The 14,772-nt window shown below is 46.1% G+C and overlaps 2 protein-coding genes across 2 annotated transcripts; both read right to left on the bottom strand.

Annotated features, from left to right (window-relative positions):
* Positions 1 to 303: 303 nt before the first annotated feature.
* LOC105386154 (F-box/SPRY domain-containing protein 1) lies at positions 304 to 1,811 on the bottom strand. The gene is made up of 4 exons (XM_011556657.3): positions 1,224 to 1,811; positions 818 to 1,091; positions 641 to 731; positions 304 to 537 (listed from the first exon to the last, which is right to left on the bottom strand). Exons 1-4 carry the CDS (start codon positions 1,544 to 1,546, stop codon positions 440 to 442), a joined length of 786 nt encoding a protein of 261 aa, XP_011554959.2. The 5' UTR covers positions 1,547 to 1,811; the 3' UTR covers positions 304 to 439.
* Positions 1,812 to 3,233: 1,422 nt separating this feature from the next.
* On the bottom strand, positions 3,234 to 14,771 carry LOC105386157 (collagen alpha-1(IV) chain). Its single transcript, XM_038121215.2, has 12 exons — positions 14,655 to 14,771; positions 14,416 to 14,455; positions 10,374 to 11,954; positions 9,925 to 10,167; positions 9,593 to 9,814; positions 9,196 to 9,501; positions 8,637 to 9,104; positions 8,219 to 8,530; positions 8,017 to 8,088; positions 5,743 to 7,717; positions 4,254 to 5,485; positions 3,234 to 4,159 (listed from the first exon to the last, which is right to left on the bottom strand). The coding sequence occupies exons 1-12, from the start codon at positions 14,672 to 14,674 to the stop codon at positions 3,902 to 3,904; spliced, it is 6,729 nt and encodes a 2,242-aa protein (XP_037977143.2). The 5' UTR covers positions 14,675 to 14,771; the 3' UTR covers positions 3,234 to 3,901.
* Between the last annotated feature and the right edge of the window lies 1 nt (position 14,772).

Genomic DNA, 14,772 nt, shown 5'->3' on the forward strand with positions numbered 1-14,772 from the left:
TTTTTGTATTCGAAACACTTCATTTAAGATAAAATGCCGCTCAGTATAAAAAATACATTTGCCAAAATTGAAAAAAATGCAGGACGTAACGTTGACACTCAAACAAATGTGGTCGCTCAAATATTATGAAGCTGCTCATTTTGTATTTTAAGTAACTCAAATTAATGTTTGTAAGTTGCTGTTCTGTTGATTTCTCGTCACTCGCAGTCAGTCGCTCACTTAGTAATTCTATAACCCAAATTAATTAATTTTGACACTTAGAACTGTAATTTACAGTCACTCGTTTTATTGCTACCCATTAAATAAGCTTAACTGATACCAGTAAAAAAATGCAAAGTGTGTATACTTATGCTTATATCACATAACTATGATGATGACTAGACTTACAGTTACAGATTATGTTATAAAAATTGACTAATTTGATAACCATTATCAAATATCAGCCATCCAGGGGATGGCCTAGATACACCATTGATACCTCTGTGTTACCATACACTGCTGAAACTGTAGGGTAGAGCCTCTTTCTACTGGGAAGACCTGTAACATAAACAAAATATAATTATTTATTTTAAATTGACATTTCAACTGCAAATTTTCAAATATTTGATTTTTACTTAATTTTGTTTAAATAACAACTTACCTCTAAATGCAACACCAAGAAATTCATAATTTCTCTCAAAGGAAAGTGTGTTATCTTCACAGTCTAATATAACTCTAATTCTTTCACCAACCTGTAAAGAATGAAATTATTATTACATACTCATTTAAAATAATTTATTCAGAAATTTGGAAAAAGATGCAATTAATGTTATCTCACCTGGTATTTAGGACAATTGTTAAGCACAGGGTAGTTCCCCTGCGCATCTCCGTTGTGCAGCAGGTGGTTGTCCACCAGGTTCCAGCCCCAGCTCTGCTCGTCGGAGCCCAACAAGCCCACGTAGCCCTGGCACTGCAGGGGGGCCTCCTTGGTGGAGATGCCCACCACCGCCACGGTGCCCAGGGGGCCCTCCCATATCACTTCCCATGCATGCCTGCCGTGGTGGAACCCCACCTTGCCTCTACATGCATCAGTGCTCTGTGCCACAGGATTTCTGAAAAAATATATTTCCTAATGTATCTTAACTTTTCGAAATGAAAGAGGGTATGAAGTGTATGTGTGTAATATCTAAGTAGAAAATAAATAAACTAAGTAGAAAATTATTTAGAAAAGTGCAGAAACAAACCTGTGTAAAGTGAATCCATTAGGCTTTACATAAATGTTCCGTGAACAATCATATGGGTTCCAGGAGTGACAAAAAGCTCTAAGTTTAGATTTATATGTTGGAAGGGTGGAAAGTAAATCTGATTTCAACACTTCTTCAGCTAGTCTCTTCATACAGTGCAATCTCCATACATCATTATTTTCATCATTTAAAATTCTATACCATGTTTTGCAAACGAGAGAACAACTTCTTATGTCTTTAAGGCTCAAATATGAAAATATGCTTTCAAAGATGTGGTCAGGAACTAGTTCATGTGAAGAATACTCATCACTTATATCACTCATATTGAAATTTATTATTTTATACGAATGTGGCTTATTCTTCAGTCTACTTCAGGAATCCTTGGGTAGTGTGCATGTGATATTAACACAGTTTGGTATTTGATCACACTTTACACCATTAAACTTATGTTAAATGTTGAAAGTCTTCTATGTAGTATGATGTATGTTAATATTCAATCTCAAATTTTAGTACACATTCGGAAAAAACTGTTGAATAATAAAGAATTTAGACTTTTTAGAAAATCTCTCGAAAACTTAATTTTGCTTCCTCCTGCCTAAAATATGTCAGTGTCACTATAAATGTCAGTCTGTCAGTCATGCTGTTCTGTTGTGTTGCTGTCATCTCAGTTTATTTTTGAGTCTGTGGTGAACATTTCAAATGTATGAGCCTCAGAATAATAATTGTTTCGCTGTGTAGATTCAAAGCTTCTCGTTTAGCTGCGTACAGACCGGGCCAACGAACGCTCAAAGAACGCTAACGGTTATCTCAACGATGGATATTTATCATACACAATACAGGGCAGATTGCAGCAACGAAGGTCAACGAAACCCGTTCGTTGGCGTTAGTTGGGCTGGTCTGTACGCAGCTTTAGAAAAGTTCCTCAGTCGAACTATAAAGTCTTGAAAACGGAAGTGGATCCTACATTTACATACATAAAAAAATAAAGATTGATACCATTATCGGATTTAATAATAGACCTATTAAATATAGAGTTAGGAATGTTATGACCCCTAGTAATATACAGGGTTATTTGCAAGTAGACCTGATCCTTTCAGGAGGTGATTAGAGGAAGGCATTTCCAGTCGATTGAACCCTATAATGCATTATCCGAAACTTAACCATTTCTGAGTTATTTAAGTTTTTTTTTTTGCCAAAATTTTATGCTTGGTTATGAAAATTTTATGCTTATTATAACGTTGACAATAATTTACCGGATTTTTTGTTTCAAGCTTCTCTAGTAAGTACTTCAAACGCACACCTATTTTTTTCTTGTCAGAGCGAGAAAAAAAAACAGAATCTAGTTAATACTTACAATTTTATCTGAGAATTTTATAGAGCGACATCTTTTTCTTCCACCTCTATTCATAGAAATACAAAAAATAATTCTGAACCTCTATTCAATACGCTAATGAAAGTGACTGCGCGGCTGCTGCGGTAGGGAGAGGAAGATGATGGTAGATGACGTGGAAGCCGGTCTGCGGGTCTTCAGGAGGCTGATGTTCTGCCTAGGGTCACCACTATGGAGATGCTGGAGGGTGTGGCGATCCCGATGGCGAAAGGAGGATCCTCCGACCAGGCCGAGTGGTATGGCGGGCAGTTCCCTAACGGTTAGCGTTGGGGCTTTGTATTTATTGCAGGGTAGTTGAGAAATTTCGATACCGCGATGTAGGTTGTAGGTAGTTCCGAGCGCCATCTTTTGATTGTGTGGCGAGGTGTCCGCCACAGTCTAAACGAAACTGGGTGAAAAGAGGACATCACTACCGGCAATATCACAAGTAGTACCTACCTAACTAAGTACCAGCTCCGGAAAGCTTCGGTATCCTGAAGTAATATAGGATACTTTTTATCCTGGAATTCCTTCGGGAAAACTATAGACGTTGCTGAGCAAGAGCAGCTATTACGCAGTAAGTATACTCATTTTCTTAGCATCATCTTCTACTAAAATAGTCGAATGAAAGAACAAGGTTAAAGTATGTATGTTTATTAAAAAGACACTTAAAATATATAGTTACAAGGGTTCTAATTAACTGCAATCAAACTATCTACAATGGCATGGCAGTGCTCGCACGATTACATGATGTGTAAAATACCTAATTCATTAAGTAACATTTTATTCCTGCGAGAAAATCGGTATATAAAAATATATTAAGTAAATATATACAGATCCGTAATCTAAATTATAATTATCACAAGCTCAAATAAAATTAATAATTATAAGATAGTAATGTAAATAAAGTTCCGGTTTAGAAAATTGCAGATTGTTTAGTGACTAGTTTAAAGAAGTAAAACTAACGCTGACAACTGCTGCAATATTTGGAAGTTTTAAAAATACGCTTCAAATAATAAGATAACCTACATATTTTGACCTACACACACTTCTTAGGGTCAAGTCTATTCCATTGCGCATTAGCCTTTCAGTTTTTTATATAAATAGGTACTATAGTAAAACCTAAACATATTTAATAACGATAAACTAATTACCTACTTACATTTAGAAAAACTTATGTACTTATTGCTTTGGTGTTGATTTAGGCTCACTATTAATGTTTGGATACTACTATGTTAGTCACAATAATCTAAATCTTTGTCTGCCTTCGAGGTATAACATTCCAGCCGTATCCAGTGTTGCGGCGCGGCTAGGTGTTCTTGATGCAGACGGCGCAGCGACTGACGCGCTCGAGCTGGCGGCCCGCCTTCAGCGTCTGCCGCTGCGGGCTGGAGAACTGCTTGGAGTCCTCGATGGTGGTGAGCCAGAAGCTGAGCTTGTTGGCGAAGTGGTGGCACGTGCCGCCCTCGCCGTTGCACTCGATGAACGGCGACGAGCGGAAGTCCTCCAGACACGAGCCGGGGCTCTCCAGCGCCTGCCCGCCGCCCTGCCCGCCCGCGCCAGTGTGCTGCAAACACACAAAATCGTATTAGATATTTTTATTCCAAAATGAACAATAATAATCGATAAATAAAGATATAGTTAGTTATCGAAGCACTTACCATGACAAAACTGTATCCTAGCCACAAGTCGGTCCAGCCCACCGGGCAGCTCGGCACGTCCAGGGTCTGGCTGTGCACTGCGATCACGTTGGCCGGCACCTCGCAGACCACACATCTCGATATGTAGCGCATGATCTCGAACCCTTCGACGGGCATCATCGGGATCTCGGAGTTGGTCGACAGCCAATAGCTCCGGTCGTTGCGGCTCGCGTAGTTGCAGACTTCGTTGAGATCACAGAACAGGAAGGGCATGGTGCTGAACTTCCTGATGCAGGAGCCGGCGTAGCCCAGGTCCTGGTTGTGCGCCTTCTCGTTGCCGTCGATGTAGAGCAGCGAGTAGCCGTCCCACAGCTTGGTGTGTCCCGCCTTGCACTCGGGCACGGTGTCGGTCTGGCTGTGGCGCACCAGCAGCATGCCCGTGAGGTAGTCAGTGGTGGCGCAGGGGGCGCCCGGCGCGCCCGGCGGCCCGGCCACGCCCGCGACGCCCGTGAGCCCGCGGTCTCCCTGCAGCCCCTGCAGCCCCATGGGGCCCGGCGCTCCCGGCGGTCCCATCGGCCCCGGCCTGCCCATGTCACCCTTCTGTCCCGGGAGTCCGTCGATACCGGGGTTGCCCGGCTGTCCGTCCTTGCCCGGCAGGCCCGGTCGGCCCGGAGGCCCGCGCGGGCCGGGTTCGCCTTTGGGTCCGTACACGACAGTCGCCGGCTCTCCCTTGTCACCCTTCATTCCGAGTGTTCCGGTAAGTCCTATTCTGCCCTGGAATCCTCTGTCACCCTTTTCACCTTGTTGTCCTTGGTATCCTGCTGCTCCGTCGATGCCGTCGAGTCCTCGGTCTCCCTTCTCCCCCCTGAGTCCCGGCAGCCCGGTCGGGCCAGGTGGTCCCTGGTCTCCCTTTTCACCCGGTAAGCCGTATCCGGTAGGTCCCCTGTCTCCCTTCTCTCCCGCTGGTCCTGGTCGGCCGGGTGGTCCGGGTGTGCCGGGTCTGCCGTCGTATCCGGGCGGTCCGGCGATTCCCTCCCGGCCCTGGTCTCCCTTCTCTCCCTGTGGTCCGGGCAGGCCTGGTAGACCGGGTCGTCCGATAGTTCCTGGCAAACCTGTTAATCCTAAGTCTCCCTTTTCTCCTGGTGCTCCAGGGTTGCCCGGGCGGCCATGTTTGCCGGGAATGCCAGGCAGACCCTTTTCTCCCTTGATGGTCAATCCTCCTAGACCAGCCGGTCCAGCAGGTCCTTGGTCACCTGTAAATTTACAATTATTATAGGCAATATGCAAGGATGATTCTTGTCAGCGTTTTGAATAAGAGAGACAATTTAATTGTAGCCTATATAACCTTTTCCATAATATCAGCTATAACAAATTACTTTATGTAACGTTTCAAATTAAATAACCTTATTATAAACAAGTATTTTTTTTTATTTTAGAGCCAGTCCACTCCTCCTCAACTCCAGTTTTTAGGTGTTTATATAAATAAGCATTTTAAAATTAAATTTCTTACCCTTCTCTCCAGTGAATCCTGGCTGACCCATTTGTCCCTTGTCACCGGGGAAACCACGATCGCCTTTCTGACCTTCACGTCCTTGCAGTCCCTGTAACCCTCTGTCACCCTTCTGGCCCATCGGGCCGGTGAAGCCAGCGGGACCCACGTCTCCCTTGTCTCCTTTAACATCCATCGCTAGTCCAGGGAATCCTCTGTCTCCCTTGAATCCTTGAAGTCCGACGGGTCCTACCGGGCCGGGTGGACCTATCGGCCCTCTCTCTCCCTTGGCTCCATCGTACCCATCACGCCCTGGCAGTCCAAAGTCTCCCTTGGCTCCCTTGGGTCCAGTGTATCCAGGAAGACCAATATCTCCCTTCTCCCCAGGAGTGCCATCTAGTCCTCGTGCTCCAGGTTGTCCAGGCAGTCCATTGAGTCCTCGGTCACCCTTCGCTCCCTTAGCCCCCGTGAAGCCGACATCTCCCTTGTCTCCCTGCTGGCCGGGGTAGCCGTCGATACCTGGCAACCCAACGTCTCCCTTGCTACCCTGCGGTCCCGGCTGCCCGATACCAGGGAAACCTCCATCACCCTTGTCTCCACGTTCTCCGTTCAGTCCAGGCTTTCCGTTGAGTCCTCTCAGTCCAGGAATTCCAGGTTCTCCCTTTTGTCCCTTGTCTGACGTTAATCCTGGTTCTCCTTTAGGTCCGATCGGTCCTAGGTCACCTCGGTCTCCCTTCTCGCCATCGAACCCTGGTCGACCAGGAACGCCAGCAGCGCCTTCGAATCCTTGATCTCCTTTAAGTCCCTGAGGTCCCATAGGTCCTGGGGCACCGTCAAAACCGGGTCCACCGGGGGCACCTGGCAATCCGAGATCTCCTTTGTCACCTTTCTCTCCTGGGGTGCCCTCGACTCCCGCTAAACCTTGTGGTCCAGGCGCTCCACGTCGTCCCGAGAATCCTTTCGGGCCTTCAGGCCCAGGAACGCCAGTGTCTCCCTTTTGTCCAGGTAGACCAATATTACCTGGTTTACCGGGAATTCCTTGGAATCCTTGCTGACCCTTAGCTCCATCTCTTCCTGGGTATCCTGGTGTTCCCGGCACTCCTGGTGGCCCGACTGGTCCCGGCTCTCCCTTGAGTCCTGGAGGCCCTAGCAGACCTGGCCTTCCCTGGAAACCTAGATCACCTTTCTCGCCCGGTAGACCAACGGGACCAGGTGGTCCGTCAGTTCCCGGAGTTCCTGATTCTCCGCGTGGCCCTTGGTCTCCCTTTCTACCCTCCAAACCAGGAGGTCCCGGAGGACCAGGCATAGAAGCTCCGATTTCACCCTTGTCACCTTTCGGTCCATTTAATCCAGGCAATCCTATCGGTCCAACATTTCCTGGTGTTCCAGGGAAGCCTGCGGGTCCCATGTCTCCCTTGTCTCCACGCTGTCCCGGCACACCGCGCGGCCCCGTGAGGCCGGGGCGGCCCTGCAGGCCGGCGTCTCCCTTCTGCCCCGGACGCCCAGCGTCACCCTGGTCTCCTTTGAGTCCCGGCTCTCCAGCAGGCCCCTGCGGCCCAGGCGCGCCGGGCTCACCGCGGTCTCCCTTAGTCAGTTCCGCCAAGTTGGCGGGACACTGTCCAGGCTCTCCCTTAAGTCCGGGCCAGCCCGCAAGTCCTTTGTCTCCTTTGGCGCCACGATCTCCAGTGAAACCTTTCTCTCCTCTAACCGAGGTACCCTTTTCTCCCCTGGGGCCGGGCAGACCGTCGACGCCGATGATGCCGTCTACTCCGGGTGGACCCATTGGTCCTTGGTCACCCTTTTGCCCCGGCATGCCGATTTGTCCAGGGTTGCCTTTAGGTCCGTTATTGCCACGATCTCCCTTGGGTCCGCGGAAGCCCCTGGGGCCTCCGTCTCCCTTCTGTCCCTTGGGTCCCTTAACGAGGTTGCCGGGCACGATGGCCGGCGGGCCGGGCTGTCCGGGCGGGCCGCTGGGACCGTCGTCTCCGCGGTCTCCCTGTATAATCATATTATATTACAAGTATGTTCAAAAATCGTTTTACCGACCTATTTTTTTGGGTCTAGAGCTAAAGAAATTTTACAGATAAATAACGAAGACAAGAGCTGTATGTGTAAATAATAAAAAAGTACGATCTTAGCAATTTTGCAAAGATTTTTCTGATATCATGAAAACATTATGCTGATATTGATATACATATACTGATATGATTGATACTGATATTGACCATATAAGTGTAAGTAAAAATATGATGCCGATTCATAGTGACTTAGCTATTGTATAAAATTTTAACTCACCGGTGGTCCAGGCGCTCCCGGTTGTCCATTGAGTCCGTCACCTCCTCTTTCACCTGGCAAACCCGTCACACCCTGCAAGTTAAAAAGATTATGTAGGCGAAAATAGTGTAAGATGTCTGTCTGATTATTTTTTGTTCCATTTACATTTATCGTTAACAAAATAATCTCCTTAGTAAATATGTACATAATATATTTTGTTTACCTGTGGTCCCCTCTCTCCGCGCTCCCCGGGCGTGCCGTCCATGCCCCGGTCTCCCTTAGCCCCGGGAGTCCCCGGGTAACACTCGTTGCAGCGACCACCAATGTCTCCTTTAGGTCCAGGATTTCCGGGAATGCCGTCGAATCCGGGCCTTCCTCGTTCTCCCTTCTCTCCAGGGGCACCCATCTCACCGGGGCTACCCGGAGTTCCGAGGGTAGAGTTTCCGGGAGTTCCTCTTAAGCCTTGGTAACCCTTTTCTCCCTTTTGACCTTTGCTTCCTGGTGTACCTGGTTGTCCTCCAAAACCACGTTCTCCCTGAAAGTTAATATTATTATATTGATGCTATGAAACTCTTGATCAGGCCAAAGAAATGTAATTTTATATCATGTAACCAATAATTGATAGGATAATAATAAATTACCGGTATAGAGTATCCATCGTCACCCTTAGGTCCCCTGGGACCAGGCGAGCCAGCAGCACCATCGTATCCACGAGGACCAGCATTTCCTTTCTCACCATCAAGACCTGCTTCTCCCTTGTCACCCTTCTGTCCTGGAGGACCTTCAATACCAGGGTTTCCTGGCTCGCCTTGGCCTCCGGGGGGTCCCCTCGGCCCAGCTGGTCCACCCAGCCCGGGTTCACCATCAGTTCCTTTAGCACCGGGTGGTCCAGGGTAACCTCTAGGTCCAGGGGGTCCCGAGGGTCCCTGTGTCCCAGTTCTACCTCCGGGAGCTCCTTGAATACCCTTCAGTCCAAGCGGTCCAGGAGGCCCATCTCTGCCTGGCTCTCCTTTTCTACCCGGTCGTCCGTCAAGGCCAGCTAGTCCATCGTTGCCTCGGTCACCCTTTTGTCCCATAGGACCAGGCATACCGTACATTCCATCACGACCCTTTAAAGAAATAAGTTTTTATTAAAACATCTGACAGTTTTTTTATGCCTCCATATATTTTGTTAGACAAAAATTAATAGAAAATGTTTACCTGCATACCAGCATCACCACGCAATCCCTTTTCTCCCTTGATTCCCATAAGACCAGCTGGTCCCGGTTCACCTTGTAGTCCCGTGTCACCCTTGTCTCCGATCCTTCCAGGCTCACCCTTGTCACCTCTAGCACCCATGTCTCCCTGGACACCTTTAATGGCATGGCTGAGTTCGTCGACGACTGGAAGAGTTCTTTCACAACTTATACCCTTCTCTCCTTTATCTCCACGGTCTCCTTTGTCACCGAGCAATCCTTGACCTTTAGAACCTTTAGGACCCTTGTCTCCTTTCAATCCGGCAGGACCCTATAATAATTAACGACAAATTTAGTAGCACGGATTTATGATTTTTATAACGTTCTGACTGCGAATCTAATTATGTAAGTATGAAACTTACCATGGGACCTCTGTTTCCTCTAGCTCCGGGCTGACCGGCCACGCCAGTAGGTCCGATGGGGCCGGGTGGACCCGGACGACCGTTTAGTCCTGGCTCTCCTTTTTGACCCTTGGGGTAGTAACCAATGTGCGCTGCTTCTCCCTTGTATCCCTTTTCTCCTTTAATACCCGGGAGACCACGTGGTCCCGGGAAACCCTGAGGACCGGGCAGACCGGGTTCTCCCTGAAAATATTTCATGGTGTTAGACAACAAGTTGTTTATCGTGTAAATAAAATGTTTGTACCTACCTAGCGTGACTCAATGTTATCATCGAAAATAACCAATACACTTACGTCAGTTCCATTGCATCCATCTCGTCCAGCATATCCTCTGGGACCCATCTCTCCCTGAATACCAGGCGGACCAGTCAAACCAGCGAAACCCGGGTTACCAGGCTTGCCTCTGTCACCCTTCGGACCTCTGGGACCCTGTGGGCCCATCTGTCCCTTCTGACCTTTAGGACCTTGCGGCCCTTCAGCTCCGGCATGTCCAGGGAAACCTCTCGGTCCAGGCGCTCCAGCAACACCAGGGAAGCCCTGAAAATGAATATATTTATTCACTTGGCGGTAGCGTTCAATACAAAATATAGAAAATATGTACGTGTCATGGAATGGAACATTATAGTCATAATTATGATAAATTTAATGAATGGGCAATCCACTCTTTGATATTGTAAATAAAAATAATTAATAAGATAAGTGGATAAAGTTACATAATAAGATTTATATAAAAATACACTTACGCGATAACCTTTCTCCGCGAAACATTTAGGTTGACAACATCCAGGGGCTGTGCAGTTTCTCTCCCCGACTGGCGAGCGTTGTTTAGTGATCGGATCATAGATAGCATAGTTTCCTCCCCTCTGCGCTCCCCATGCTTGACCCTCAGATCCTCCTTGTGCAGAGGAGCCAGGGCCGCCCTGGGATGAGTATCCAGCGCCGCCAGCGCCTCCCGCTCCACCTGATCCTCCTTGAGAAGAGTATCCAGATCCACCCTGTGGGTATCCCGATCCACCTTGAGCATATCCAGATCCACCCTGACCATATCCCGAACTACCCTGTGGGTATCCAGAACCAGCCTGCGAGGAGGAGTCTGATCCACCTTGTGAAGAATATCCGGCACCGCCCGTCGAGGAACCCGATCCACCTTGAGAAGGATATCCAGAACCACCCTGCGGATATCCCGATCCGGACTGTGGGTATCCAGAACCACCCTGCGGGTATCCTGAACCTCCCTGTGGGTATCCTGAACCTCCCTGTGGGTATCCCGAACCACCTTGCGAGGAACCCGATCCGCCCTGAGAAGAATATCCAGATCCACTCTGTGATGAATAGCTGGTACCTCCCTGGGAAGGATAACTAGATCCACCCTGTGAAGAGTAACCAGTGCTTTCGGAACCGGAAACAGAATTATCCTGAGGATATCCTGAACCACTCCTTGGATAGCCAGATTCATCCTGCGAGGAGTATCCTGAACTACCCTGTGGGTACCCTGAACCTCCCTGTGAAGAGTAGCCAGCGTTACCCTGCGCGTCGTATTGCCCGGGCAAGCCTTGTGAATTGTTCCCCGCTCCACCTTGCGCACCGTATCCTGAGCCTCCTTGAGCTCCGCCTTGTGATCCGTAGCCAGCAGTTCCCTGGGAGCCACCTTGCGATGCGGACTCTGGGTATGCCGCCGCACTGCCATCTGGGGAGTACTCAGAATTGTTTTGGGCACCACCCTGTGAGGGATACCCGTAACTTCCCCGGCCGCCACCCTGTGAAGAGTATCCGGAGTTATCTTGGGAACCATACTGTGAGCCGTAGCCTGCGCCACCCCGGGCGCCGCCCTCAGACGCGTACCCGGACCCGCCCTGGGCACCACCCTGTGATTCGTACTCTGACTCGTCCAGATCGTCGCCATCTTGCGGAGGGTAATCTGCATCACCCCGAGCACCGTACTCAGATCCGCCTTGTCCGCCGCTTACTGAATTGTACTCAGATCCGTCCCGATCGCTAGCCTGTGCGTCGTACTCGGCTCCTCCACGACCACCAGCCTGTGCGTCGTACTCCGCCCCGCTGCGGGCGCCGTCTCGCGAGTCATACTCTGATCTAGATTCTGACGGATACGGATACCCTTGCGGGTACCTCTGCGAGGAGTACTCGCCGGCCCCGGGCGGGTACTGCGAGTACGGGTAGGTCTGCGTGGGCGGCTGCTGCGACGGCCCGCGGCCCGCCGAGTACGCCGGCCGGGGACTGCGCCCCGCCGCTGTCAGCCAATCTGATCTCCGATCCGAGTTCCATTGGTTCGGGTCAACATTGTTGACACTGTATTCATTTTCTTGCTGTAAAATAAAAATATATTCTATTTAGTTTTGGGAACTGATCGGTACCTACCTATATTATAAACAACCGAGTCAGTGCCTATAAGTGCCTAAGTAGCAACATCATCTTGCTAATGCTTTTGTAATTTTATAAACGCTGAAACCTGCAAGTCTAGTTTCTAGATGTGCACAGTGTAACCTAAGTGCACTGTGCTCATTTAAAAAGTGAGATACATGGCTGAAGACCGAAAATGTGAGTAGGTACAAATATACCTGCAGCGAAAGGCAAGTCATTTCTCACTACCCCTTCAGGAATTGAGTCGTGAGCATTTATGTGTACCTATGAATGTAGTAGGTAGATAGTGATATAAAATATAAAAAGTTTATTTAAAAAAGCTTCTCCTTCGTTTGTTATCTTGTTTCTGTAATATCAAGTGCTGAGATGCGCTACTTTCGTAACTGTACCGTGGCTGTGACTTGACATGTGACCTTTTGCTGCGTAATGTTTTTGTAATACTTATAAAGTTATAATTCAATACAATAATAGTAAAACGAGTCATATCATTTACCAAGCCTCTATCCAAGAATCCTATTATAAAGTGATGCCGAACGCTTCAAAGCTAAAAATATTTTCGTCCTTTCTTGACATGTAAAAATTTGGAATGCTAGAGTCATAACAAAAATATTGCTGTTTCAGGATAGGCTGTGAAGTTTTTTTAAATATCCTTTTTTGTAAAGTTGTAATCACGTTGGTTGATTGCTGTAACGAGGGCTAGTCGAAAATTTGTACTTAGTTCAGATACCTTTATCTTTTAGTTGCTAATATTTTAGTTAAATTATTAATGATAAGAAAGCACTTAATAATAAAAATGAGTTAAATACCTACCTAACTTAGATAAGAAAATGCGATATACTGTATACGAAGTCCAGAATGTTCGACTTACTATGAGAAATCATTTATGTGACACAATTAGGTATTAGATGGCTAAATTACTTAAGTATAACTTTTAAAAGTATTTTTTTTCCTGAAAAGATTTACCCCCTTATTCATAGAGAAGTTACAAAACGTTTTAACTAATAAACTGTTTTGTCCCTCTCCAACAAAGAACAATTTCTTCTTTGACAGAGAGGGACATAACAGTTTATTAGTTAAAACGTTTTGTAACTTTTCTATGAATAAGGGGGTTAAGCTGCAAGTTTTGAGTATTTTAAGTACTAAATAATGTTCCCATATTCAGTATAAAGCCAACGTAGATGTTTAATACTCATTATGTATAGTTATGTGTGAATCCACTTTTCAGAGTATTCTACTTGTGAGCAATATCTTGAATAATATTTGTCTTTGCTTATGAGAGCTTTTTTTTAGCCAACTGAAAGTGATCCCTGTGGCAATGCAAATGGCAGCGGCGCGGCGGTCGCACTTTCAGCTTCAACTATGTATTAGTTACAAACCACTTCGACATTTTGCTGTCTTTAAAATTACTGTAAATACATTTTTTGTGTGAATACCTAGGTACCGAAATCTAACTAAGGATTAGGTACTGATACTTATTATTATTAGATTATCTATAACAATGAAAATATGAAATTATATTCTTAAACCCACTCTATGTAAGTAGTAGTTAAAAAAATTAAAAAGCTCCGACAGTTTTCTGTTAGATAGTTAGTTAAATGCTTTGGAAGAGGCCTACGTCCAGCAGTGGGCTGCAATAGCACAACGAGAAAAAAATATTATACACTTACAAACGCGACGATACACTTTACAACCGCGGTAAAAAGCTTTTCAGCAACTGAAGTTGCGATTTTAGCCGGAAGTAATATCTACCTTTATTTTCATGTATATACCTACTGTATAACTAGATGATTTAAATTTACCTAGAAAAAGGGCTTGCTTTTGTACAAGGCAAACCAAGATAATGCCTAGGTACTTGTAAAAATAATTATATATACTAGTAGGTAAATGCAAAATATATCTTTCGAATACCTACATATAATTTATTAGCAAATATTCATAAAATAATAGGTTTTACATTATACAGGATGTAGCCAAGAGAATAAATATAGTAGAACGTTGTCGGTTTGCGCAACGCGAGTCCCTGACGCATTACATCCGAACCGAGAGATAAACTTTGTCGGGAGGACAACTTCTATAATGTGTGGTTAGATATAATTATATCAGCAATCGTTTGTTTAAATTATATCTAAAACTTTTTAAAATTATCGATCGTAAATTGATGGCTAAAAGATCGTAGCCTGACTACCTATGTCAGCAAGATATTTAGAAATTATACAGTTGACTAAAAAGTTTGGTGAGTGAGCTTTTGCAAAAGAAAGAGTGCAAGTGGCCGAGCGGGTTGGCGCGGGCCGTATTCCAGATGCCCGGTTTTTGTCTAATACATTTTTAATCACCGAAAGGATTTTGTTAGCAGGACACACAATTTAAAAAAGTAACAGTTAGTTATAAAATAAATTAAGTACTTACACTGTTAACTCCAAGTAACGGCGCCACAGCAACCACCAACCTACACAGGGAAAGTTCGGATATTTTAATTCAATTGAGAAAACTTTGTAAAGTTTTTCTTAATATGTTTAAATTAATTAAATTCGCACTGAAAAGCACTGTAAAAAACCCAGTAAATTAAGAATATTTACTGAATAAGGAAGTTTAAATTTTGTATGTATGTAAGTACATATTTTTTGTTTCGATGTATTTAAACTTACCATAAAACGTGGACCGCCATGGCCCCGAGCGCGCTACGTGCGCTGTGGTCCCGTGCGCACGCGCCGTTTGTTTCGGGATACTAAGGAGCTCGGAGAGGCTGGTGGAGGCGGCGGCGGC

The sequence above is a fragment of the Plutella xylostella genome, chromosome 4 (genome assembly GCF_932276165.1).
Source record: "Plutella xylostella chromosome 4, ilPluXylo3.1, whole genome shotgun sequence".
Lineage (NCBI taxonomy): Eukaryota > Metazoa > Arthropoda > Insecta > Lepidoptera > Plutellidae > Plutella > Plutella xylostella.